Raw genomic sequence first — 22,334 nt, forward strand, 5'->3', positions numbered from 1 at the left:
AGAAAGGTTACAGGGTCAGCCTCTCTGATCATCCTCTACGGACCATAAATATTTATTCCAAACTGTAGTGTGCCTGCAATATATCTTATTAAGACTGTCGGCAAATATTACAGCAAAACCACACATTCGCCAGGAAATATACAGTAATGTATGTTGAGACAATGCACTGAAAACACAGAGTAAAACACAGTAAGATCCTAAAGGAATGATTGTGTACAAACAACCTACAGTGTGATGAGATTAGTGTAAATGTACTATTAAGTGCATTAGAGACACAAGATGCCATAGGAGTATTAAAGCAATACTACAGTCACCATTAAAAACCATTAAACTCATTTAGAACCATGGACAGAATCTGCATAGGAATATTATAGTGGCATCGAGACACTGACAGATCAATTGTGCAGTAAGGCCCATTAAGCCCTTATAGAAATTTACCATGGGTGGACAAAATAACAGGAACACCTGACCTCCAATAGAATAACGCTGCAATAAACACTGTGGCATCGAGTTTTGAATTTGTGGTGTTGGATTGCATTATACTACTTCTACTGTAGTATATTATATACTATACTGTAAGGTGTTGCTATTTTATCTGCTCGTAGTAGGCCTTAAGGTGGTATTAAAGTTTCTAAAGACCTAATAGTTATACTGTAGCCTGTAGCCATTCAAAAGAAGAAAAAACAATCCTTAAGTTAATCATAAACCCTCTGCAGAATATCTGTAGTGATACCACAGGCGGTAAAATACTAATAATATATATTGAATAATACAATACAAAACAAAGTCGAAACACACATTATTATTTCAGTGAGAATCAGAGCTGCTGCTGTTACTCTGTGGGGAGAATCAGCTGTATGGGCTCCCCACACCATGTGCCTTTATTTCCACCGCCGCGTGCACTCCAGGAGGCACGCGCGTACGGGGGGAGGGGGGGGGGGGGGGGGGGGGGTTGACGGGAGCGTGCCTGAGAGTCAGAGCGTGTGCCCGTGAGAGCCAGTTAAGATACCAACCAACCAACTCGTGAAATGGGCAGGGGGAACTGCCACTTTAATGCTCCTTAATGCTGCATTAGGGTGCTGCTCGTAAATCTCCACTTCAGAATTTGAAAACTGAAAACGTTTCTGTATCACTTAGCGGAGCCTTTAAACGCTTATGGTTGGCAGTTAATATAAAATGGGCTTGGAACAGAGCTACTTTATGGCAGAATGATAAGTAGAAAAAGTGCCCGAGGCATGTTTATGTTTCAAGTTTCATCCTGGCATCTGTTGACTTTGGACATTTCACACAGAGGTACAACTTTAAAGCAACAAAAGTGTTATGTCGGTGTTGAAATCTTTATATTCTTTGTTATTGCGTTTTAACTTTAGTTAAAACCTTTAAAATTGTCACGAACAACAATTCCTGTTGGCTGCTGTGAGAAAACAGAAAGCAAGAATCCTAGAATAGCCTTCCAAATTAAAAAAAAAACAAAAAACTCTGGAAATAGAAAACATTTTGGAGATCATCCAGTGGATTTGGAAAGACGCACCGATCGTCACAGTTTGCATCCACTTTCTACTGCTTTCGCAAGTGTAACGGCGCACTTGAAAGAATTCCGAGGTTGTCTGCGGGCCCTGAAGGCGTCAGACACACAGCTCTCCTGTTGCTCTGAGAGGAGGCAGGCCGGTGATTTTCCACTGCCGCTGATGTCTCCGGTCCCCCCGTTTTAAGAGACAAAGGTCAGAAAGAGAGGCTTATAAGCAGGCTAAAATATAGGCTACCGACGCATCCAGCCCTCAGTCGCTCTCGCGGACACAGGAGGACACGGACAAGACGAAACAAGGGACCGCGCTCAAAGGACATTAAAAGGACAAAATAATATACAAAATCACATCAACAGAACAGGTAACGGAAAAAACCACACATCATCGTTGCACACCTTCAAAGCATGCCTGGGGGGTTGACTGCGCTGCTCTCAGTCTTTTTCTTATGATTTTTATTAGAATTATGGTTTTTATGCGTTTGTGTGTATCTGTGTTGTGTTTGAATGGGAGTAGGTTTTTTTTTCTTTTTTTTTCTGCAAGCCATCAAGAGCAATTAAGAGGAGTTGATGTGCATTTATAGGTGGAAAAATCAATTAGCAGTGTTTTGTTGTGTTTATTGGTGTTTTTTCTATGGCTGCTAGTGTGAATGCAGGGATGTGTTTCCTGGTGAAAGCTTGGTGGGGAAGCTGCGATGTAGATTTGGAGAAAGGCAGTTATCTCTATGTTATTTATGCGCTCAGGAAGGATCCCTGGTGGATTTGCATTTTTTAATATCTTTAAATGAAACATGATCAAGGTCGATCCTTTAAAATGTGTGTTTGTCTGTGTTTCCTTGCGTTAGGTGTAGACTATCTTCCACATGCGTGCTTCAAATGCTTTTTAAGGGATCTTTTATTTTTAATTTTCTTTTCTTTTTCGTTTTTCTGTATAGGTTAGGATGTCGAGCAGTCATTTTTTTTAGACTTTCAGGTCTTCAATGTTTATTTTCTTTTTATATACACAGACATACAGCCATTGTCTTATTATTTTTTTTTTCATTTTTACATCTGCGTTGGGATTAGATTTGTAGGCTATTCGAGCGAAAATAAATAGTCACGTAATATATTTCGGCCTCGTTTCATTGCCTCTATGATTTAATTCCGTTATTGAGCTGTGTCAGAAAGGGGAAGTGAGGCGCTCAGAGCGGCGAGAAGGCGGAGATGCTCGTCAGCCGCACGTTGCACATCGTGCGCTGCTTCTCCAAACCACGAGTCTCCGCTCGCACTCTCTCTCTCTCTGCTTCTGCTCACATGTCTCTCTGCCTCTCTCTCTCTCTGTTTCCACCCTCTCTCATAGTCTCTCTACCTTTTTGTCTCGCTTCCTCTTTTCCTCTCTCTCTCTCTCCGTCGGATCTCTTGGTTTAATTTGGTATTTTTGTTGAAAAGCCCCAGTGATCAACCACCTGCTGTGAGCGCAAAGAGGAGATTTTGAAATACGTTTAGAGCTTCGTTTTAAAATGCAGACAACCTGCAGTTAATGTATGTTTTGGTTGTTGACACCGCAGAGGTCGTACGGCCAGTTTCCAACATCTAGTTTACCTTAAATGTCTAATGCATGCATCTTTTTTTGAAACGCAGCTCTGCATAAAGTTTCGATTTGTCTTCATAATTATGGTTGCTGTGCTGGGTGTCTGTTAGAGGTGTCTATTGAGTCTATATGTGGCTCCCATATGTCTTGTAATAGCTGAAAAAAAATAAAAAAAGAGCAGCAAAGTTTCTTGAGTAGGGTTGGGTGGTGATAGCAGTTAGCTGGTTTCAGTTTGGATCAGTTTCAACTCTGGAAATTTACCCGGACTTGTTTGTGTCGAACAGTCTAACAAGCCTCTAATGGAATTTTTTAAAATCAGCACTGTAAAAAAAAAAGATGAAGACATGCAATCTACATCGCTAAACTTGAGTCTTTGAACATCATCATCATTTTTGAATTAGAGATCATTTTTTTTTTAAGTTTCAAGTTTAAGCTTGAATAGATTCGATAAACTGTTTCGAAACTGGATTAAGAGTTAACACAATGCTATCAAACTCCGAATGGTTTCGAGGATGACCATGTTTGGTGTCAAAGTATGGTTAGACTGTTATGCGCTTTTGAATTTGATACTTTTATTTTTTATTTACAGCTGTCAATTGCTGGTATAATAAGGATTCAGCGTTTTGTCCAGAATTGTACATTTTGCAGGACGGAAAATCCCTTGAAACAGCATTTAGACCACCATGGGACATTAAAGCTCTCGGCTGAAACCCAGAGTGAAGAATTTCTCCTTGGTTAGCAGCTTTTTAAGATATGGTGACCAACCACACTTTGTCAGCATTTGAGGGTAGAAGGTGACAGAAAAAAATTCAGAAAAATGAAGCGTAACATCACTTTTTGGGACTGTTTCATTGTAACCGTAGTTGGGGTGGGACCTCCAATGCTTTTGAGCTGGATGACACTGACCGGCTGATTAACTGGTATACAGGTCCTACCTTGGTCACTACTACGCAGACCCAAAGCTGAGTGTGAAAGAGAAAGCTCCTGGCCCCGAGTCCTCGTCGAGCCGATGTGTGACACTCTTTTGAATTGGCCTCTGTGAACTCAGGATAGCATCAGAGCTCTCGGAGACTCACCTCAGCGTTGACTATAATGCTCTCTGTGTCTTTTGGTGAGTCAGCATCTGATCTGGTTAACTTCCTGTATATCTGCGCACAAGCTTGAGCTTGAACGTGTGTGTGCCGTGACGCGACACACTCGAGCAGGTTGATGGGAATTGATCAGAAGAGTGTAATGAGTCAGTGATCGAAACGCTCTGATGCATTTTAAGGTTGCATGATCCAAGATTTAAGGTAGTAATCCTCAAGGTCCTTGGATTTCTTTTTGGAGGGAGTCCTAGCTTCTGTAGGTGGTGCACTTTCTCTTGCTGCTCAGCCTGTCGCTGCTCATGTCAAGTTCTTAACCAGTTCTTAATGTGATTATGGAAAAAAAGGCATCACTTCAACACCTGAAATGCATCACTTCCTGTGTGCCACAGGGTATTTCATGGGGAAAGTATCCAGTTGCATGTTTAACGTTTTAACAGCTTTCATGGACTGGGTAGATTTGACAGCTGTTGTGTTAAACCAAATGGACATTTATTTAAGGGAAAATGTATTGGAATTTAGTTCAGTAGTTCCTGTCAGTCTGTTAAAGCAGCTGCTATATTAACAGCAGGCTTGTTTGCTGTTAAATCATTTATTAAGTTAGTAACCTGAGGTTAGTGGAATGTGTGTGTTGGTGAAATCTCCGCCACAGGCACGACTGCCTTCCCAGAGAAGTTTCTACGAATGAAAACTGAGAGAGGGAAGAGAGAGCCAACAGTGACACAGCGAATGAAAACATCACGCAGTTTCGCTGCTGTCAAACTTTTATGACAGTGTGTCCTTGACTTCAGCTCTGGCCGGACCTTCACTGTTACTGTACATATTAACCAGCATGAGCCACTGACCCACATACGCTCATGTTAGTACACAACATCTTCAATGTCATTAGGGCTGCCCCGTTAATCTTGTATGATTTTGTGTAATTGTGGTGTAGTTGCAGTTTGAACAGCTAATAATCGTGGTCGGCACATTTGAAAGATTTCATTTACCTGCTGGAGGTGAAAGCAGTAAAAATGTTGACTTACAGCCTGCTGTCATGGGATAATGGAAGCCAATCAATCTGATGGAAGGTGAGTGGCAGACTGTGACGGACCAGCGCCCCCTTGTGGTCATCAGACCCATTTACCAATGGATGATGGATATGGTGGATGAACTCTGCATCAAAAATGATTTATCAGAACAACCAGAAATGCAAAGTAGCAAGCAGAAGCAATTCAATTAAAGGTCTCATGATGCTCAAAGTTTGAGCATCTACAGTTCCATGACAACTGAGCAAACTGAGCTGCTGCTGAACAACGTGTAATATGTCGAAAAGCGAGTGGGTGGATTTTTGGTTGACATGAGGGATATGTTGGATATTTTCAAACTCTTTCTGAAAAAAAATGTAGATCATTACAGCAACCAGAAGGTGGAAGTAGCAACTTTCAAATGAAAGATTTCTGGAAAGTTTGAGCTTATCTGCTGATGAAGACTGTGTGTGATGTGGTCAAAAACTCCACAACAAGCGAGTCAGTCTTCTCTGACTTCTCAGTTTGGTCAGTCAGTCAGTGAAGAAACTCTGTCGCTCTGCTCTGGGGGCAGGGATCGTGCCAATAAAGATGCTCCCATTAAACACAAGTGATGTTTACACTGTGTAATATTTATGAAAAATTGCCAACCTCAATCCTGATGTGCAGAATTTTTGTTTGATTATAGCATCTTTCAAGAAAGACAATCCCGGTGAAAGTAGCTGCAGTATGTGCGACTATCAGCGGTGGGTGATGTCGTTACAGTGTCATTCTCTACGCCACCACTAGAGGGCGCCAAAGCAAGGAAGAAGTTGTTTACAATTATGCTGAACACATTCAAAGTAGAGATGGAAATAATTCATTATAAATTATTCTGCCGATTAATTCTCGGTTAATCGGTCTATTAAATGTCAGAAAGCACTGGGTCTAAAAACCCACTGCACCCACTACTACCTGCCCAGCACCAAATGACAGACAGACGAAGTTAGCGACTCGCTGGTGAACTTTATGACCCATTTAGCAGCTAAATTATTTACCAAGGAGTACCTGGTGAGCAAAGTGGAGCTAAAAAGAGACGGATAATATACTTACATTTATCAGGTGGACACGATTTGAAATGAATGTTACTGTTGTCCATTAGTAACTGGATGTTAAATAGGCAACTTAAAAGGTGTCAGTGTTGTTTACGGCTTCTTTCTGCTGCCCCCAAGTGGCCGTAAGACTGCCATTACAGGTTTTAAAAAAATAAGAATCTATGCACTGTTACAGGATGTGCTATACAAATTTAGCTTCATGCAGAGTGTCGTGAACTTCCATCATGATGCTGTATGTTGCGATGCTAAACTACGTCATGCCTGAGATGCATTTGACTGATAACTCTCTATTCTCTTCAATGGGACACAACAAGTGCCCCTTTCAAGCAGTAGAAAGGGGTAAGTCCCAATCGCTGCTGTTACAGTTGACTATCATGATTGTTACTGACGAAACATTTAAGAAAAGTTTTTTTTAGAATAGCATAACTCATAACAATACTGGAAGATTTTGTGATCTGACTCCACTGTGTTTATGGGAAATTTGCAAGTTAGCAGTTTGTTCTTCCCACATATCTGATATGACTTAAATGCAGGTTTAAATTGATAAAAAGCTGGCGTGTTCTTTCAGCAAGCACGTAATTCATGATAAACCCCAGCTTAGTGCTAAACTGACTCACTCAGTAAGAACAGGGACCTCTGTCAGGGCAAACCAGAACAACCCTGGGATTTTTTTGGAAAATATGGAACAGAGTGATACTGATACTACACCTGCTTATCTGTTGGTTACAGATCATTTCATGAAAACAGGCCAAGTCATATTCTGATACAGTCTAGAGACAAATCTTTGTTTAGCTTCTGGAGTGTGTGAAGATTATGACTGTGTGTGTGTGTGTGTGTGTGTGTGTGTGTGTGTGTGTGTAAACAGGACTGAAGCCTATTGACCTGCTGTAACTTGTATCATGCAAAAAACAAAGAATTACCAAGAATCCACAGTGACTGTTGACTCTAGTTAGATAAGACTGGAAGGTACGTGCCTCTCTGTATTTCTTAACTTGTAACTTTTTACACTTCCTGATATCTCTGTTGCACTGTTCGCGTCCCTTTCTCTCTCATCTTTGTTACACTTGACATTTCTGTCCGTCATTCTGTGCTGTCTCTGATACTTACACCTCTAATCTTGTTCGGTTTCTTTTTATCTGTTTCGGTCACATCTATTGTGTCTTCATCTGTGTGTGACTCACTTTTTTGGCTCCCCTTTATGTCCCTCTGTCTTTCACTTTTTCAGTTAACCTCCTTTATTTTGTCCCTCTGTTTCAACCTTTTCTCCCTCTTGTTTCTCTCTTTCTCCCTCCCTTTGCCTCTCCTCATTTCCAATAATTTTTCTCACACAATTACACCCACAGAAACTTCTGTCTTTTTCTATTTCTGTAAAGTGAGAGTGAGAAAAAAGGACAAAGATGTATGTGGCGGGAGGCAGAGGATAAAATGTGGGTGAGGAAAACATGCAAAGAGAGGTGGAAGTAGGTGAAATTAAGAAGAAGAAGATGGCTAAAAGGAGTACAAAGAGGGGGAGGGAGAACAGAAAGGATGTGAAGAGCAGAGGAAAGAGGTAGAGGAGAAGATGGAGTAGAATGAAGAGGGAAGAGATGGGAGGAGAAGGAGAGAAGGAGAGGGAGTTGGATGAGGAAAGAGGAAATAAGGAAATGAGGGAGAAGGGAAGGACAAAAAGGAAAGAAAATGGAGGAGATTGGAAAAAGAGGAGAAGGAGTGAAAGAAATACGGAGCAGAGGAGAGGAGTGGATTTAATAGGCGGTCAGCCCAGTGGAAATGTACATGGTCTTAAAATAGGAAAGCGTGTTATGTAAGTAGTGAGTAAGTGTGTGTGTGTGTGTGTGTGTGTGTGTGTGTGTGTGTGTGGCGCTGGGTTCTGAAGTCACTACATGAGTCTGGGCCCAGCAATCACACACACTCACACACACACACACACACACACACACACACACACACACACACAACACCAGACAATGAGTCTCTATGTTTTACACCAAGCTTTTGGCCTGAGCTTTAAATCGTCCCACAGTTCATCGCGGTTCCCACGACCAGTATCGCACTCTGGAAGTCGTTTCGTAGGCAACCACGCAACAGCAACATTTCCTGCTAATATATCGCCGCTATCATCTGAGAATTGATGACAGTTACTCTGATAGCTTTCCGTTGAAGAAGACTCTTTACTTGAAATGTGTATCTACAAACTCCTCGTCTGATAATCAACCTTTAAAACAGAATGGTGACATTTTCTAGCCGCCCCGCGAAGTAAACTAAATACAGCCGCTTGTATCTGTGATCGAATCTTTTCGTTCATTGGTGACCACCCAGATGTTCGTGTGTTTCTGCAAAAGTCAACACTTTTTTTTACTATTTAGTATACCTGCAATGTAAAAAGCATTGCAAAAACATTGCAGTTTTTACATTTTATTAGACTCTTTGTTGCTACAAGAAGCGGAGCTGCTCTATATCTAATTAGTTTCTGCTGTAAACAAAGCACCAGACATACATACATCATCATCATGCTTACCCTCTAGCCCCCTTGATGGCATACTGAGTGTTGAGAGAAACGAAGTGAATGTTGCTCCGGAGAACAGTGTTGCTTGAACTACTGTAGCATTTTCCAAAAGAATTGGTAATACAAAATACATCACTTCCTGTACAGCAGAGGATTTTAATGTTGTAAAGTGCTACCGGTGGGTAAATGTGCTACACAATGGTAAAAGCTTTTGTGAACTCCATAAGTTTGAAGGAGGATGCAGAAACATAAAGTAGCAAAACAAACATCTATTTATATTAGCACACAGATTACCTATTTAATAATTGACATTAATGTGCGTCAGTATTGATTGTGGATCTCATTAACTCTCATCATCCTGCTTCTCTGTATCTCCCCTTTCTTCTTCCTATCGTACAGCAACTTAGATATTGTAATGTTTTGTAGATGGCTGAATATGCCGAATAATGTCAAGCATCCATGGAGTGCCACAAGGCTCAATTCTGGGTCCTCTACTTTTCAATGTTTTTGTGCTATCACTGGGGCTCATCATCTGCAAATATTGTACATTTCTTTTGTTTGTTTTGACTTTCATTTATTTGCTGATGACACCCAACCATACAGTGGTTTCCATCCTGTTCATTATTAGTAGTAATAGGATTGACAAGAGATTGTTTGGGTTTTTGGCTGTGCCAGAATGAAGCAAAACAAGGCAATTACACTAAAACACATTCATAAATCATTATACAGTATCAGCAAGGGACCCAACCTCAAGTCAGAATAACTGTAACCGAGCAAAACACATTTTGGCCTAAAATTGATGCTTTTCTGAAATGATAATTCATTTAGGTCCTGGACCATCATGTTATAGATTCCAACCTTTTTTTCTTACCATCAATTAATTGTGTTTCAATAAACACAGTCTCAATTATTCCATTCTGTCAGTGGTACTCGGTAGTCAAAAAGCATTAGTTTTGCAGGATTACGTTGTTGCCGGTTTTGTTAGTCACATTAATATGTCAATCCACCTCTACTCATGGCCATTACTATCTACTGCTGTTAACAGTTTGTCACAGACACAATGGAGTCCACTGTCCCTCCAAGCAGGAAATACTAACACACACACCAAGGGGAGTGCTTTTAGTTTCCTCTTACTGTTAGTAATTAACTGTCAAGGAAGTTAGTCATGAAGACAAATGTGTGTATGTGAAATCATTAACTTGTTTGAGGAGTCATTAGACGCACGATGATATAGAAGACAGAAAACTGTTGCTGCCTACAGATACTCAGATTCACAGCCATAGGAGATTTATTCATCAATCCCGCCTTGTGTAAATATCTTGCAGAAAGTCAGATTGTGAACTAGGTACCATCTTGCCATGGGATCACACCAGCTGCGACGCCCGTCAACACGTCGACGTTCCGACCCATGAGTACTCAGTAGTCATTACTACATTATTACAATGGCCCCTTCCCTACTTCCTACCCCCCTACTTCCGGCGCCCTTGCTCGGACCACACCCATCTTCGACCTGTGCCTTCATTTTCATCTCAACTACACACCTGTAAAGTTTAGCGACTGCACCTTGCATGGTTGTGATGCTATCGCGTTGACGTAATCTGTCCACAGTCAGACAGACAGACAGACATATAAACACCACACATAGACTCACAAGGTGAAAACAATACCAGCCACATACTGTCGCAGCTGGTAATAAATGAGAGAGACAAAGAGGGAGAGCTGCCTGGCAGATGGAAAGCGATAAAGACATGACATTTTCCACAGTGACAGACATCTGCTGACTACTAAGTATGTCTCTCTCTCTCTCTCTCTCTCTCTCTCTCTCTCTCTCTCTCTCTCTCTCCCATGGCCTTTGTCAGGTGGAAATTTACAGCTCTGGTTGTGTCATTGTGGCCCTGATCACACTGCTGAGACGGCCCAACCAATCACAGAGTGTCATTTAATAGTTTTAATGAGGAAGGGGGAAGAGGCGGAGTAGGGTAGAGTTAAGTTTTTCTATGTCTTCTCTCTGTTATAATTTCTCACACATACACACTGGGAACTGTTGGGTCTCTGTGTATTTTATTATAAAGAGAACAGTCTAGACCTACTCTATATGTAAAGTGTCATGAGATAACGTTTGTTGGGATTTGGTGCTATATAAATAAAATTGAATTGAAGAGCCCACACTTTTTAAAGTTAGTTTGTTTTGGTGTTAATTAGCTGTAACTCTCATCCAGAGCAGGTGCATAAAAAAAGTAACTTCAGCTCACTCTTTCCACTGCTTCAACACTGAGTGACGCTGAATGAAGTAATAATGTATTTTTTTTGCCTTGATTTTAAAGAATTGATCATCAGAACAGTCGCAGTCAGGGACAGCCCTTATCATGACGACGGTTCACATGATGGGTTTATGCGTAGGTGGAGGCCTTAACATATTTAGCACCTCAGAATCACATCCAAAATGGAATCGACTATCAGAACCCAGTCCTAAACCAAACAGGTGTAATTGCATCCTTAGAGTGACTGAAGATAAACTACTATCTCAGTTTTGCAGGTTATGTTTTACAGCCAGTATTGGCCCTGAGAATGGTAATATAATCGGATTTGCAAAGTAATGAAACCCAACTCTTAATGACTATTATTACAGGCTACATCAACTTGCTTTGGAAACAAGTATCACACCAGTGAAGCCAAGAGGGTGGCTTAGTGGTTAGGTAATGATATTGTGATTGCACAAACAGTTTACATGAGTAAAGCTCACTTGCACTCTCAGAAAATCAAAGAAGCCAAGCCACAAGACTCAGCTTGAACCCAGAACCCTCCAGGCTGTAATGGATGGCTGTCATTAAAGGACAGGTTATAAAACTGTGACAACATTGTCAAACAAGAAATTGTTAATGGAAGCTATCTTTAATCCATTGCTGTAAAAGTGTACTTAAATGGTTCGCCAGGGACTGAAGTTTCCCTCTAACTTATGAAACAGGCTTGTGACAAAAGTTTGGAAGATATAGAATAGGTATCAATCATTTTAACCATAGCAAAAAACATTTACTCTACTGACACATCAGCTAAACGTTGTGCTAAAAGAGATATTGTTTGTGCAACTGACTTCTATTCGGGACAGATATTGGTCCTGTAAGTACACAATGTTTGATTCCCATTACAACGACCATTGTTTTGTTAGCTCTAAAACTGCATACAGTACAGAGACACCTCATTTTCAAAATTAACTTCCTACTCTTTATTCTTTGAAAGAGCGTTCACGACGCTTTGGAATACCACCTAGTTTTTCCCTCTCTTCTTTCAGCACATATATTTATAGCTTCAATTTCAGTTGACTTCAGTTGGTTAACCCAGACTGAGAAACTATTTCCACTAGCCAAATGCTGGAAAATCTTGGGTTGTGGCTCCTGTGTTGGTCTACCAGGCACGATGGCAGTTAGCCAGCTCCCATCAAGTGGTTCTGTTAAAATCTGAACATTTCTTTGGCTTTAGTGAATTGACAGCAGTGGGCCACTGTCAGTGGATTCGTTTTAGACCAATTCTCACCCGATTTTTCTCCTGTTTCTACAGAATGGCTCAAAAAGAGAAACTTCAGTGCCTGAAGGATTTCCACAAGGACACTCTGAAGCCATCTCCTGGTAAGAGCCCTGGCACCCGGCCTGAAGACGAGGCAGAGGGCAAACACCCCCAGCGGGAGAAGTGGGCCAGCAAGTTGGACTTTGTTCTGTCTGTGGCTGGCGGCTTTGTTGGTTTAGGGAATGTCTGGCGTTTCCCGTACCTCTGCTATAAGAATGGTGGAGGTAAGGCGTAAAGAAAATATGCCCCGTTTTTCCACATTTCTCTTCTTTGAATTCATGCTGATTATGTCTTCACACCTATCTATCTGCTTTTCCCCTGTTCTTCATCTTTTTTCTAATATTCATCTTTCCTGCTGTTGCTCCATCCATCCTTCCCTCCACCCAGGTGCATTTCTCATCCCCTACTTCATTTTCCTGTTTGGCGGAGGTCTGCCGGTCTTCTTCCTGGAGGTCGCCTTGGGTCAGTTCACCTCTGAGGGTGGCATCACCTGCTGGGAGAAGCTCTGCCCCATCTTTACTGGTATGTAGCCCCTCACCAAATGGTCTGTGCTGAATTGATGACCTTATTGGGCAGCATTACATTTTGGGCAAACATAATGTCGGTTTTATCATGAATGGTTGTATAGAACAGCAACAAGAATGGGTGAGGAGGATGGATGGTGTATTCAGCCTCATCAACAGTGTCCCAGGTGTGTCTTGTCTCATGGGGGCTCCAAGACTCTGCTTCTGGAAACCCCTCACGTAACACTACAGAGACAGAGTCACATTTTTTAACTTGTGGTTTATATTCACAAGGGAACATTAAGATTTAGCTGGAGTAGGTACGGTATAAGTACATTTAAGGGGTTAAACAATTGAATTTGATCAAAAACAAGCAGCAGACTGCTTTTAAGGGTTTAATAACATAATTGAGATTGTGCATGTTAATTTTAAAAATATTTTTGAGGATTTTGAGGACAATTTGAGGAATTGAATACAGAGATTTAAGGAAATTTGAGTTTACATGAAAAAGTTTGTCTATTGTTAAAGCGGCTAATCATTGTGACATCATTGTGAAAGGGGTCACTCGCAGTGAGAACCTGCGGAGGATTAGTTCACCATAAAAAGTTCAAAAAGTTTTAAAAGTGATGATATGTCAAAGTTGTTTGACAGCTTGTTTCTGCTGCCCCCAAGAGGCCAAAAAAAAAAAGAAATCAGGTTATTGCAGGTTTAAGTTTATACTTAGTTCTAATTTGTTTTTGTCAAAACATTATAATATATCATATTATGTTTTTCTGTTTTTTATTCTTTATAAAGAATACACAAAACAACTCTTTGTCTACCTCGGAGGGTTGCTGTACGAACACCATAGTTATTTAATCTAAAGCCTTGGTGGAGTCTAGTCACGTGATACACATTTTATACAGTATATGTAAAAATTATGCTTTTATTTGGTATTGTTTACAGTGCGCACTTCACTGCAAATACATCAAACCTAGTTTAATAGTTGATTGAACCAACTGTCGTCTGTTGTTGTCAGCTCCACCCATAGCTCTGACTACAGCTCCACCCACACCCACCCTCGTGACATCTCACCATTTTGACTGATGAATATACAGCACGGTTTCATCAGCCTTTTCCTGTCCAAGTGCTGGGTTTGAATTTTTCCAGACCTCTGTTGTTTTTCACAGAGGAATGGCTGTGCAACATAAGGCTGAGTCACACCAGTCTCTCCTCCAATCAGACTGCTGAGACTTTACCCTGCAACCGTTACCAGGCAACCAGGCCTGCACTGGTACACCAACACACTGAGGCCTCTATTCTGCTTTAACCTTCTCTAGCTCTCACCTCCTCTCCTGTGAAAACCTTCTCTCTTCCAAGAAAGCACATTTACACATCTTTCACTTCTGGTATCAGATCCAGACAGGTTATTTTTTAGTTTTAGTTAGGTTTGTTTTACTCATCCACTCTCTTCTTTTTTTTTTTCAGTGTATTCATCATTGTCTATTCAGCTCTGCCATTTTTTCTGTTTTTTTACTGACTGTTCGTCTTGAGAAAACACACATAGACCTTTCTCTAATTCTACCTCATCATAGCTGTTTGTAGTTTAATTATCTTCACTTAATTATTTAATTAGGCTGCCATTCTCACTTTCACATGTGCACACGTTCTTTCTTCCTTTCAAACACATCACCCCCCCCCCACACACACACACATACACACAAACACACACCTGAGACGATGTACAGAGTGTCCCAAATCACACGTTGCTACGGCAACAGTGCAGCAACATATCAGAGAGTGAGAGAGAGAGAAAAGAAGCAGAGCAGCGAGATCTGAGGAGCTGAGAGATAGATTGATAAAGAGGAGAAAAAGGGGGCGAGGAATGAAGGCAGAGAGAGAGAGAGGGTGAATAGAAAAGAGGAGAGAGTGAGGGGAGAAAGAGGGAGAAGAAAGGAGGCGAAGAAAAGATGGAGATAGAAGGAAGGGAAGACAACACAGGGAGAAGAGAGGGTGGGAGGAAAAGAGTGAGACAGAAAAGCTGGAGTCAATAGTAGAGGACAGAAAAAGGAGAGACAGAATGGAGGAAAGAAGGAGGAGAGAATTAAAGAAAATAGAGGGGAGAAAAGAGAAGAGGAGACTGAAGAAAGAGAGCTCCCTCTATACCTTTTTTAAGTTTGTGTACACATTTGTGTCAACATGGTGATAACACAGCATTATGAATTTGAACTGAATGATCAAGAGAATGGAGGCATGTGATCACCTCGTTCAAGACATCTGAATTCCTGCCCTCATCTCTGATTTTTCAGGGATTGAAAAGGTTCTCGTGTTGTGCTCATAGAAAACAAGGCAGCCAATCAGAGCCGTGTCAGTCCATTCCAGTCCGATTGAATCAGTGCAGCTATACAGGTTGTTTTAAGTGGACCTATAGAAATAACTACATATTTTTTATCAAAATGTCTTTGATTGACATGAAAGTTAATCAAAGTTAATCAAACGGAAGCAGGAGCAGACTGAAAATGACGCACACAGGACGGATACTGTGCACTACTGATTGGTTAGGGCAAAATAGCTCCTGTCCCAAACTGAAAGCGACAACACGAACACGATGTCAGACTAAATGACGAAGAATTCAGTCTAATTATCAGGAAACATGTGATTAGCCTGATCTGCTAAAGCAGGGCACAGACTCAAAGATTATACACGCTAGGAGCGCCAGGAAGGAGCACATATTAAATGACTGGACAAATGCATAGAAAATACTCTGGCTGACTATAGACTATTAGGTAGACTATTATTAGTGTCGCTTGGCAACTGCCAAAATCATGCTCTTGACGTGTTCTTGTACCAAAAGAGAAACAGTCATCAAAAACCTGTCTTGCTACAACGGAAAAGAATGCTAAATTAGCTGAAGCAGAAACAAATATTTCAGAGGTCAAAGACACTGATTGGCAGAAATGAAACACTTGAAAAGGTTGTTTCGCCCTGACACTGAATAATATTACAGACAGTTCGTTCTTCTGTCTCAATCCTCTGAAGAGATGATCACATGTGAAGCGAGAAAATTCATTATTTTATTTTTTTTAGAGTGGTTCATGTGCGTTTTAAAAGGATCAATTATTAATGTAAACAGGCGAGCGAGGTCAGCCGAGGTCAGCAGATGAGCACAAGGAATGACATCATGGAGGAGGACTGTGTGTTTGTTTGATCAGCACTGTTCCATGTGATCTGAGCAAGTGTGTGTGTGTGTGTGTGTGTGTGTGTTTAGAGATGCAGATGCTTGGCAGCTGCTAATTAGCTGAGTAATTAAAAGGACATGATGCGATGGTGAAAAAGTTCACACATTCACACACACACACACACACACACAAAAAGACACACTCAAATTCATGCTGACAAAGACCAACACATACACATACGCACACACACGCACACACACACACACACACACACAGATGGCCAATGACGTTGAAGGACATTACTTTGGATGAGTGGCCTCTGTCGGCTGTGTGTGCTGACTGATACACACAGACACACACACAGCTGACGGAGGCCACACACACACACACACACACACACACACGCACACACACACACACACACACACACACACACACACACACACACACACCACTTCTTGTACTAATATACTTATGAGAACCTTTAACGACCACAATCATTACTTAACCTCTTACCTAAAACCTAATCCATGTTCAAATCTTGACCCAAATCCCAACTCCTACACCTGTTCCCATTTTGGGGGATTTTCTTCTTTATATCCTTGTGTCCTTGTGTTGTAGAAACACAGGAACCCACACACACACACACAGCCTTGATCCTGTGTTTACCACCAGCTCTATCTCAAGGCCAGTATCGACGCAATTGGAGTCGGCTCATCTGTCTCCTAAACATGTCAAACAAAATTTAAGTGCAGGGCAACACCACTGAAGGTTAAAAGAAAAACTACAATATGATTGCTGTGGTCCTTAAGTAGACTAAATATACTGTGGGTGTTCATGAACAAAAACTAATGTGAAACAATATCAACATGCCAACTGTTAAAACTGAAGATTCACAGAATTTACTGTGACCAAGCTGTAAATCCAAATTCCTGCTTCAAGTATAATGTTTTACAGTGCACGCAGAAAAGAGAAATCAACAGAAACAGGAAGTATTATCTTTAACACTGAAAGTTAGAGATATGAAGAGTGCAGCGTCAGGATGTGGTCGGTAGATTTTCAGGACGCAGGTTCAGTTGTCATGTCTCCGAGGAGAGACATTTTTAATTTGCTAAGAGTTTTTCTCCTTCATTTTCCTTAACCTCTTTTTATGGCTGCGTCATTGCCCCTGATGGGTGTATTCTACATGTCTCTTTAATTCAATAATTTCATACACATTTCCTTGTAATTTAGTCTGAGGTATTTGTTATCTTTGGAAACTTTCGGATCTTTGGAGAATTTATAATAAAGTTCTGTGGGTTTGAACAAATGTGGCTCTGGCAGCATTAAAGAGGAGGACTGAAAGGCTAAACCAGAAGCATAAATCCATCTAATCAGGTTAAATTCTCAAGGAAAATGTACAAACATCTGGTCAAATGTGCATTGTAACCGTAAGTAATTCATGTTGAAGGTGCACAATCAACACATAACTTTTATCCACGTCATCTGTGTCAGTTCTCATTTCATGAAATGTGACATCATGACCTGACTACTGGCCAATCAAAATGCAGCACTAAAAACCCTCCTCTAACACAAAATATGAAGACGCTACAGGGACCAATATGGTGAAAACTGTGGGTCTTTTGCAGGAAGTTGACAATATCACTTATCAGTCACATGGGGGCAAAGGGAAATGTCAGTGTTTTCTATTAGGACCTGAGTTCAAGCCCCAGATGATGCTGTTCTTTAACATAAGAATGGTGTATTACTTTTATATAATGTGTCTGTTGCTATGAAGATTAACTGTCACCAGAAAGTTTGATCACATTGTGACCTTCAGTCGCCCTTGGCCATTTCACTGGACTGTTGGCGTCTTCTTGTATCATCACCTTGACCTCTCTCCTCCCTCCAGGTATTGGTTACGCCTCCATTGTGATCGTGTCCCTGCTGAATATCTACTACATCGTCATCCTGGCCTGGGGCCTCTACTACCTGTTCCAGGTAGGTTTGAAATTAGAAAGTCCTCTTCTTTTCTTTTTCCCTCACTTCTATCATAAATTACTGCAGTGTGACTTCTGATTATTGACCCTCTTAAGTACTGGCTAGCTGGAATGTCAGTGTTGTAGAAACTCAAGGTTTTCCTGTTAAATGTTCAAAGTATCAGGATTAACAAAATTCATAGTTGATAAAAAAGAAAATCACCCCTTTAAGCCAAATTTGGTTCATAAAAAAACAGCTTTTGCTGGCAGAGGACGCGTCATTCATTGGAGGAGTGGAATAAAACATGCTAAGACAACGTGATTATTCCTGCTTTTTTTAAGGAATATATCACTCTTTTGCAAGCTTTCCTTTGTTTGCCAAAATATAAATCAAGTCCAAAATCATCAGTTTCACATTTTTATTGATAACAAATATAATGACACCGTTTTTTAAGAGTGTATCCCATCCAGTGTCCCAAATACCCATCATAGTAATATGAAGATCAATCGCATCATGGTCTCTCTCTCTCTCTCTCTCTCTCATGAAAAGGGAGTAAGTGTGTGTTAGAGTCAAATCAATAACTTCACAGCTTATTGTACCGAACTCAAGCTGTGTTTCACCCATTTTAGGGACACAGACACATCAAAGTATGTCCTTAGTCAATGAGTTCAAACAGTATTTAAACTGTTGACAAGAATTAAGCAAATTTGTACTCTAATGTAACTCCTGCTTTTTTTTTTTTGCATTTCAGTGTTTTCAGCCGGAACTGCCCTGGGCCAAGTGCAACCAGCCCTGGAACACCGATCGCTGCATCGAGGACACCTACCGCAAGAACAAATCCCTTTGGTTGGCTGCCAACGCCTCCAACTTCACCTCCCCCGTCACCGAGTTCTGGGAGTGAGTTACATAAGAGCACACATACATGATCACTTGCATAACCACACACAATTTTGGTGAGAAAATTAATTTAGGTACGACATCATTGATAAATGTTCCACAATTAACCCTTTCACGCATAGTGGTCACTACAGTGGACAGCTATTCAAAAGCTGTTTTCTTGTATATGCATGGGTTTTAATGGTGTAGTTGCACATCAACCACCACAGTGGACGCTAGTGCGTCATCCCATACACTGCCACCCACTGGCCAGCCATTGTAAGCGCAACACAAATGTCTCAAAACCAAGATGGCCAACGGAAGGCCAGAAATGCTGAGCAGCTCAGGAATACCTTGCCAATCCTTCTATAGTAGGAGACCCTAAATAAATTTATAATTTATAATAAATAGTAAATAAAATTTGGTAACATCAAGTAACAACTAAGGAGTAATACAATTGTTAAAATTTCCATTTTATTCATTGGTGTGTTAAATACATATTTCTTCAGTTGAAAACTCAAACGCATGCTGTCCATGCATGTGAAGAACTTTGTGTGAAATGAACATTTGAAAAAAATTAAGTTAAAATTTTTTTTTCATGCCTAAAGAGAAATAAAAACACTTCGTCAAAATCCTGACTGAGGCTGTCATAATTCATGCATGAAAGGGTTAAGATGGTAACCTATCACTTTGTGTAGGCCAAGGCAGACATCAAGGAACTTTAATACAGAGGCTTTGTTTCGCTTTGATTTGAGAGACTGTAAAGGGACTTGGACACATTTGGAAAATTGGCCTGCAGGGTTTTTGGGTTTCATATTCTCAAATACTTGGCAGGCAGGAGGTTGGTGAGCCCTGCCAAAGACAATCTGTTCAACTGTCCAAAGAAGTAGCTCACACATCAGTTATTTGGTCATTATACATATAGAGCTTTCCTTTTATGTTGCAGACATAATGTGCTGGGTATCACCAATGGTATAGAGGACATTGGTCCTGTTAAATGGGACCTGGCTCTGTGTTTACTGCTCGTATGGGTCATCTGCTTCTTCTGCATCTGGAAGGGAGTCAAGTCCACTGGCAAGGTAAATATATGGTTCTGTTATCCTGTACTGTGCTTTATTTATTGCTATTAATGACTGGTTGTGTTTTGCACTGTTGATCCAGTTCAAGAGTTGATCCACTCTTGAACTTGCTGAACTTAAAAAAAAAAACAAAAAAAAACTCACTGATCCGCTTTTATCATTGCTGTGTCATAATGCCTGCCAGAACCATGACATGGTGATGCTCATATGATTTCTTCACTGCGGTCTGACTAAGAGAACAAAAGAGGCTATGTTCAAACTGAGTGCTGGAGTTTTTCTGAAGGCCTGGGTGGGCTTTTATTCTGTTTAATAAAACAGAAATGGAATAATCTGTTTCAGCCCATTATATAAAAAAGAAATGATAATTAAATAAAAAAGGATTCTGAACAATTATACATCATATTTATAATGTGCCATAGCTGATGCATTTCAAAGGGTCTGAGATAATTATTTAGATTATTTTAATTTGTGTGTGGAACTTGTACACAAACTTTTTTGGCAGTGGATCTCAGGAGGAAGAAAAGAATACTGTCAGGGCAACATCTGGTTCCACTTTGCTGTTGTGGTTCCTCCCAAAGATTTTGTGCTTCGCAGCAGCATTTCCTCAAACTAATATGTCACCTGATATGCATTTAAGACTTCTAGACAGTAATCGAGGGTTTAACGTACTCTGATACATGTAAATGAAACAGTTTGGGTTCATTGTTAATACTAACACACAGCACAATTTATGAGCCAAGAAATGGGCTGATAGTTTATAGTAGAGGATTACTATTCTGTATTACACTATGCATACTGCATGTCTCTGTTTAACGGCTTACCATTCAACAAAATCTATGGAGGAGAATTTCTGGCTACCTTTTGTACAGTACTGCAGAATAGATTTAATATTAGACCTTGCTCAACTCCTGCTACTGCAACAGCAACAACAAAAACAACAACTCGCCCCGAGACCAGAGGCAGCTCAATCAAACCTAGACTACTTTTTTCATAGCCTCAGCACTCTTTATTGATTGGTCTGGCCTGATTTATGCTCTCTGGTTGCTCCAAGTTGTAACTCCGGTAATAAAGTCACTCCTACGAGGCCAAGTGTGGTCACGGCTTTCCAAATAACAGATACTGATACACTGCTGATTGATTTAAGGGACAGCCTGTGGTCTGTCCTTAATCCAAAAATAACTCCCATATTTATCAAACATAATTCTCTGTAACGACATCAAAGATATTAGCTAGTAGGCCAAATAACAAATTAACATCCAAGTCATTGCCAAGGCAGACCTTTTTTGAAACTCGGATAGAAATTATAATAGACTTCCCCTGTAGAATAACACAAACTGGAGTATTTCCATAATGTTTTCTGTATTGTGATATCCCTCAGGTGGTATACATCACAGCCACGTTCCCATTTGTCATGCTCATTGTGCTGTTGATTCGTGGTGTGACACTGCCGGGTGCTAGCGAGGGCATCAAGTTCTACCTGTACCCTGACCTCGCCCGCCTGAAGGACCCAGAGGTAGGTGCCAATGTGCTGCCTGTGTGAGAAAACCCCATTGTAGGGCTCCTCTTGTAGTCCCTGTGTCTAGCCAAACATGGTGCTGCTCCCTCCCACGTCTGTTTGGCTGCACATATAGTGTCCAAAATTAAATTAAAACAGTGGCATCTATTTTAATATATAATCCATCGGTAGAATACAAAAATATGCCACTTTGAGAGGCAATACATTCAATTACTACACTAGATTTTCTATATTTTGCAGTTGAAAAATGACTTTAGATACTCCTCACCTACCTTTTTAAAAAAGACAAGACAGCTTCAAGGTATTCTAGGTTATATATTCCCATATTCTGAAAGACATTCTGGAAATCAAAGACAAATTCTAGTGGTGGTATAATTGCATATAAAGTCAATGCAGATGCAAGTTGACATCAACAGACACATATTTGCTCTTGGTGGCTCATATTAAGGCAAAGTGGCATCAGTGTGAGTGAAAATGTGTCAACATATGCCAACCATTTTAGAAACTGTAGCTCATCCCAAGACTTATGATTCCAATTAATGAGCTTAGGGCGACAAGAAGAAAAAGAGATCAGTCAGAGCCTGAGCTATCGCACAAACTCAGCGATTCTGCTAGACTTATGCAGACCCGAGCCCATGTTAGTGTTACCCACGACTTTCATCAGCAGGCCTCAGCCTTTTTGTCCCCACTCTCTCCCCCTTCTTGGCAGGTGTGGATTGACGCTGGCACCCAGATCTTCTTCTCCTATGCCATCTGTTTGGGCGCCATGACGTCCTTGGGGAGCTACAACAAGTACAAATACAACTGCTACAGGTGAGGTTTCAATTTTCGGTGAGGGGGTTAACTGTAGGGGAGAGAGGGGGGTTAAGGGATCCTTGTGTGTTCATTAACAAATCCTCCT

At 40.8% G+C, this 22,334-nt stretch overlaps 1 protein-coding gene across 2 annotated transcripts in view; it reads left to right on the forward strand.

The window, feature by feature from the left end:
- Positions 1-1,731: 1,731 nt before the first annotated feature.
- The window catches only part of LOC139282422 (sodium- and chloride-dependent taurine transporter-like), a 32,585-nt gene continuing 11,982 nt past the window's right edge, over positions 1,732-22,334 (forward strand). Inside the window, exons 1-8 of one of the 2 annotated variants that reach the window (XM_070902127.1) lie at positions 1,732-1,887; positions 12,337-12,566; positions 12,730-12,864; positions 17,895-17,983; positions 18,714-18,859; positions 19,785-19,917; positions 21,296-21,430; positions 22,143-22,246. In XM_070902127.1, coding sequence (XP_070758228.1) covers positions 12,338-12,566; positions 12,730-12,864; positions 17,895-17,983; positions 18,714-18,859; positions 19,785-19,917; positions 21,296-21,430; positions 22,143-22,246 — 971 coding nt within the window. In that variant the 5' untranslated portion in view covers positions 1,732-1,887; position 12,337. Of the gene's footprint in view, positions 1,888-5,516; positions 5,528-12,336; positions 12,567-12,729; positions 12,865-17,894; positions 17,984-18,713; positions 18,860-19,784; positions 19,918-21,295; positions 21,431-22,142; positions 22,247-22,334 lie in introns of those variants that run through there. The other variant, XM_070902128.1, reaches the window with a different exon arrangement.

The sequence above is a fragment of the Enoplosus armatus genome, chromosome 3 (assembly GCF_043641665.1).
Source record: "Enoplosus armatus isolate fEnoArm2 chromosome 3, fEnoArm2.hap1, whole genome shotgun sequence".
Classification (NCBI taxonomy): Eukaryota; Metazoa; Chordata; class Actinopteri; order Centrarchiformes; family Enoplosidae; genus Enoplosus; species Enoplosus armatus.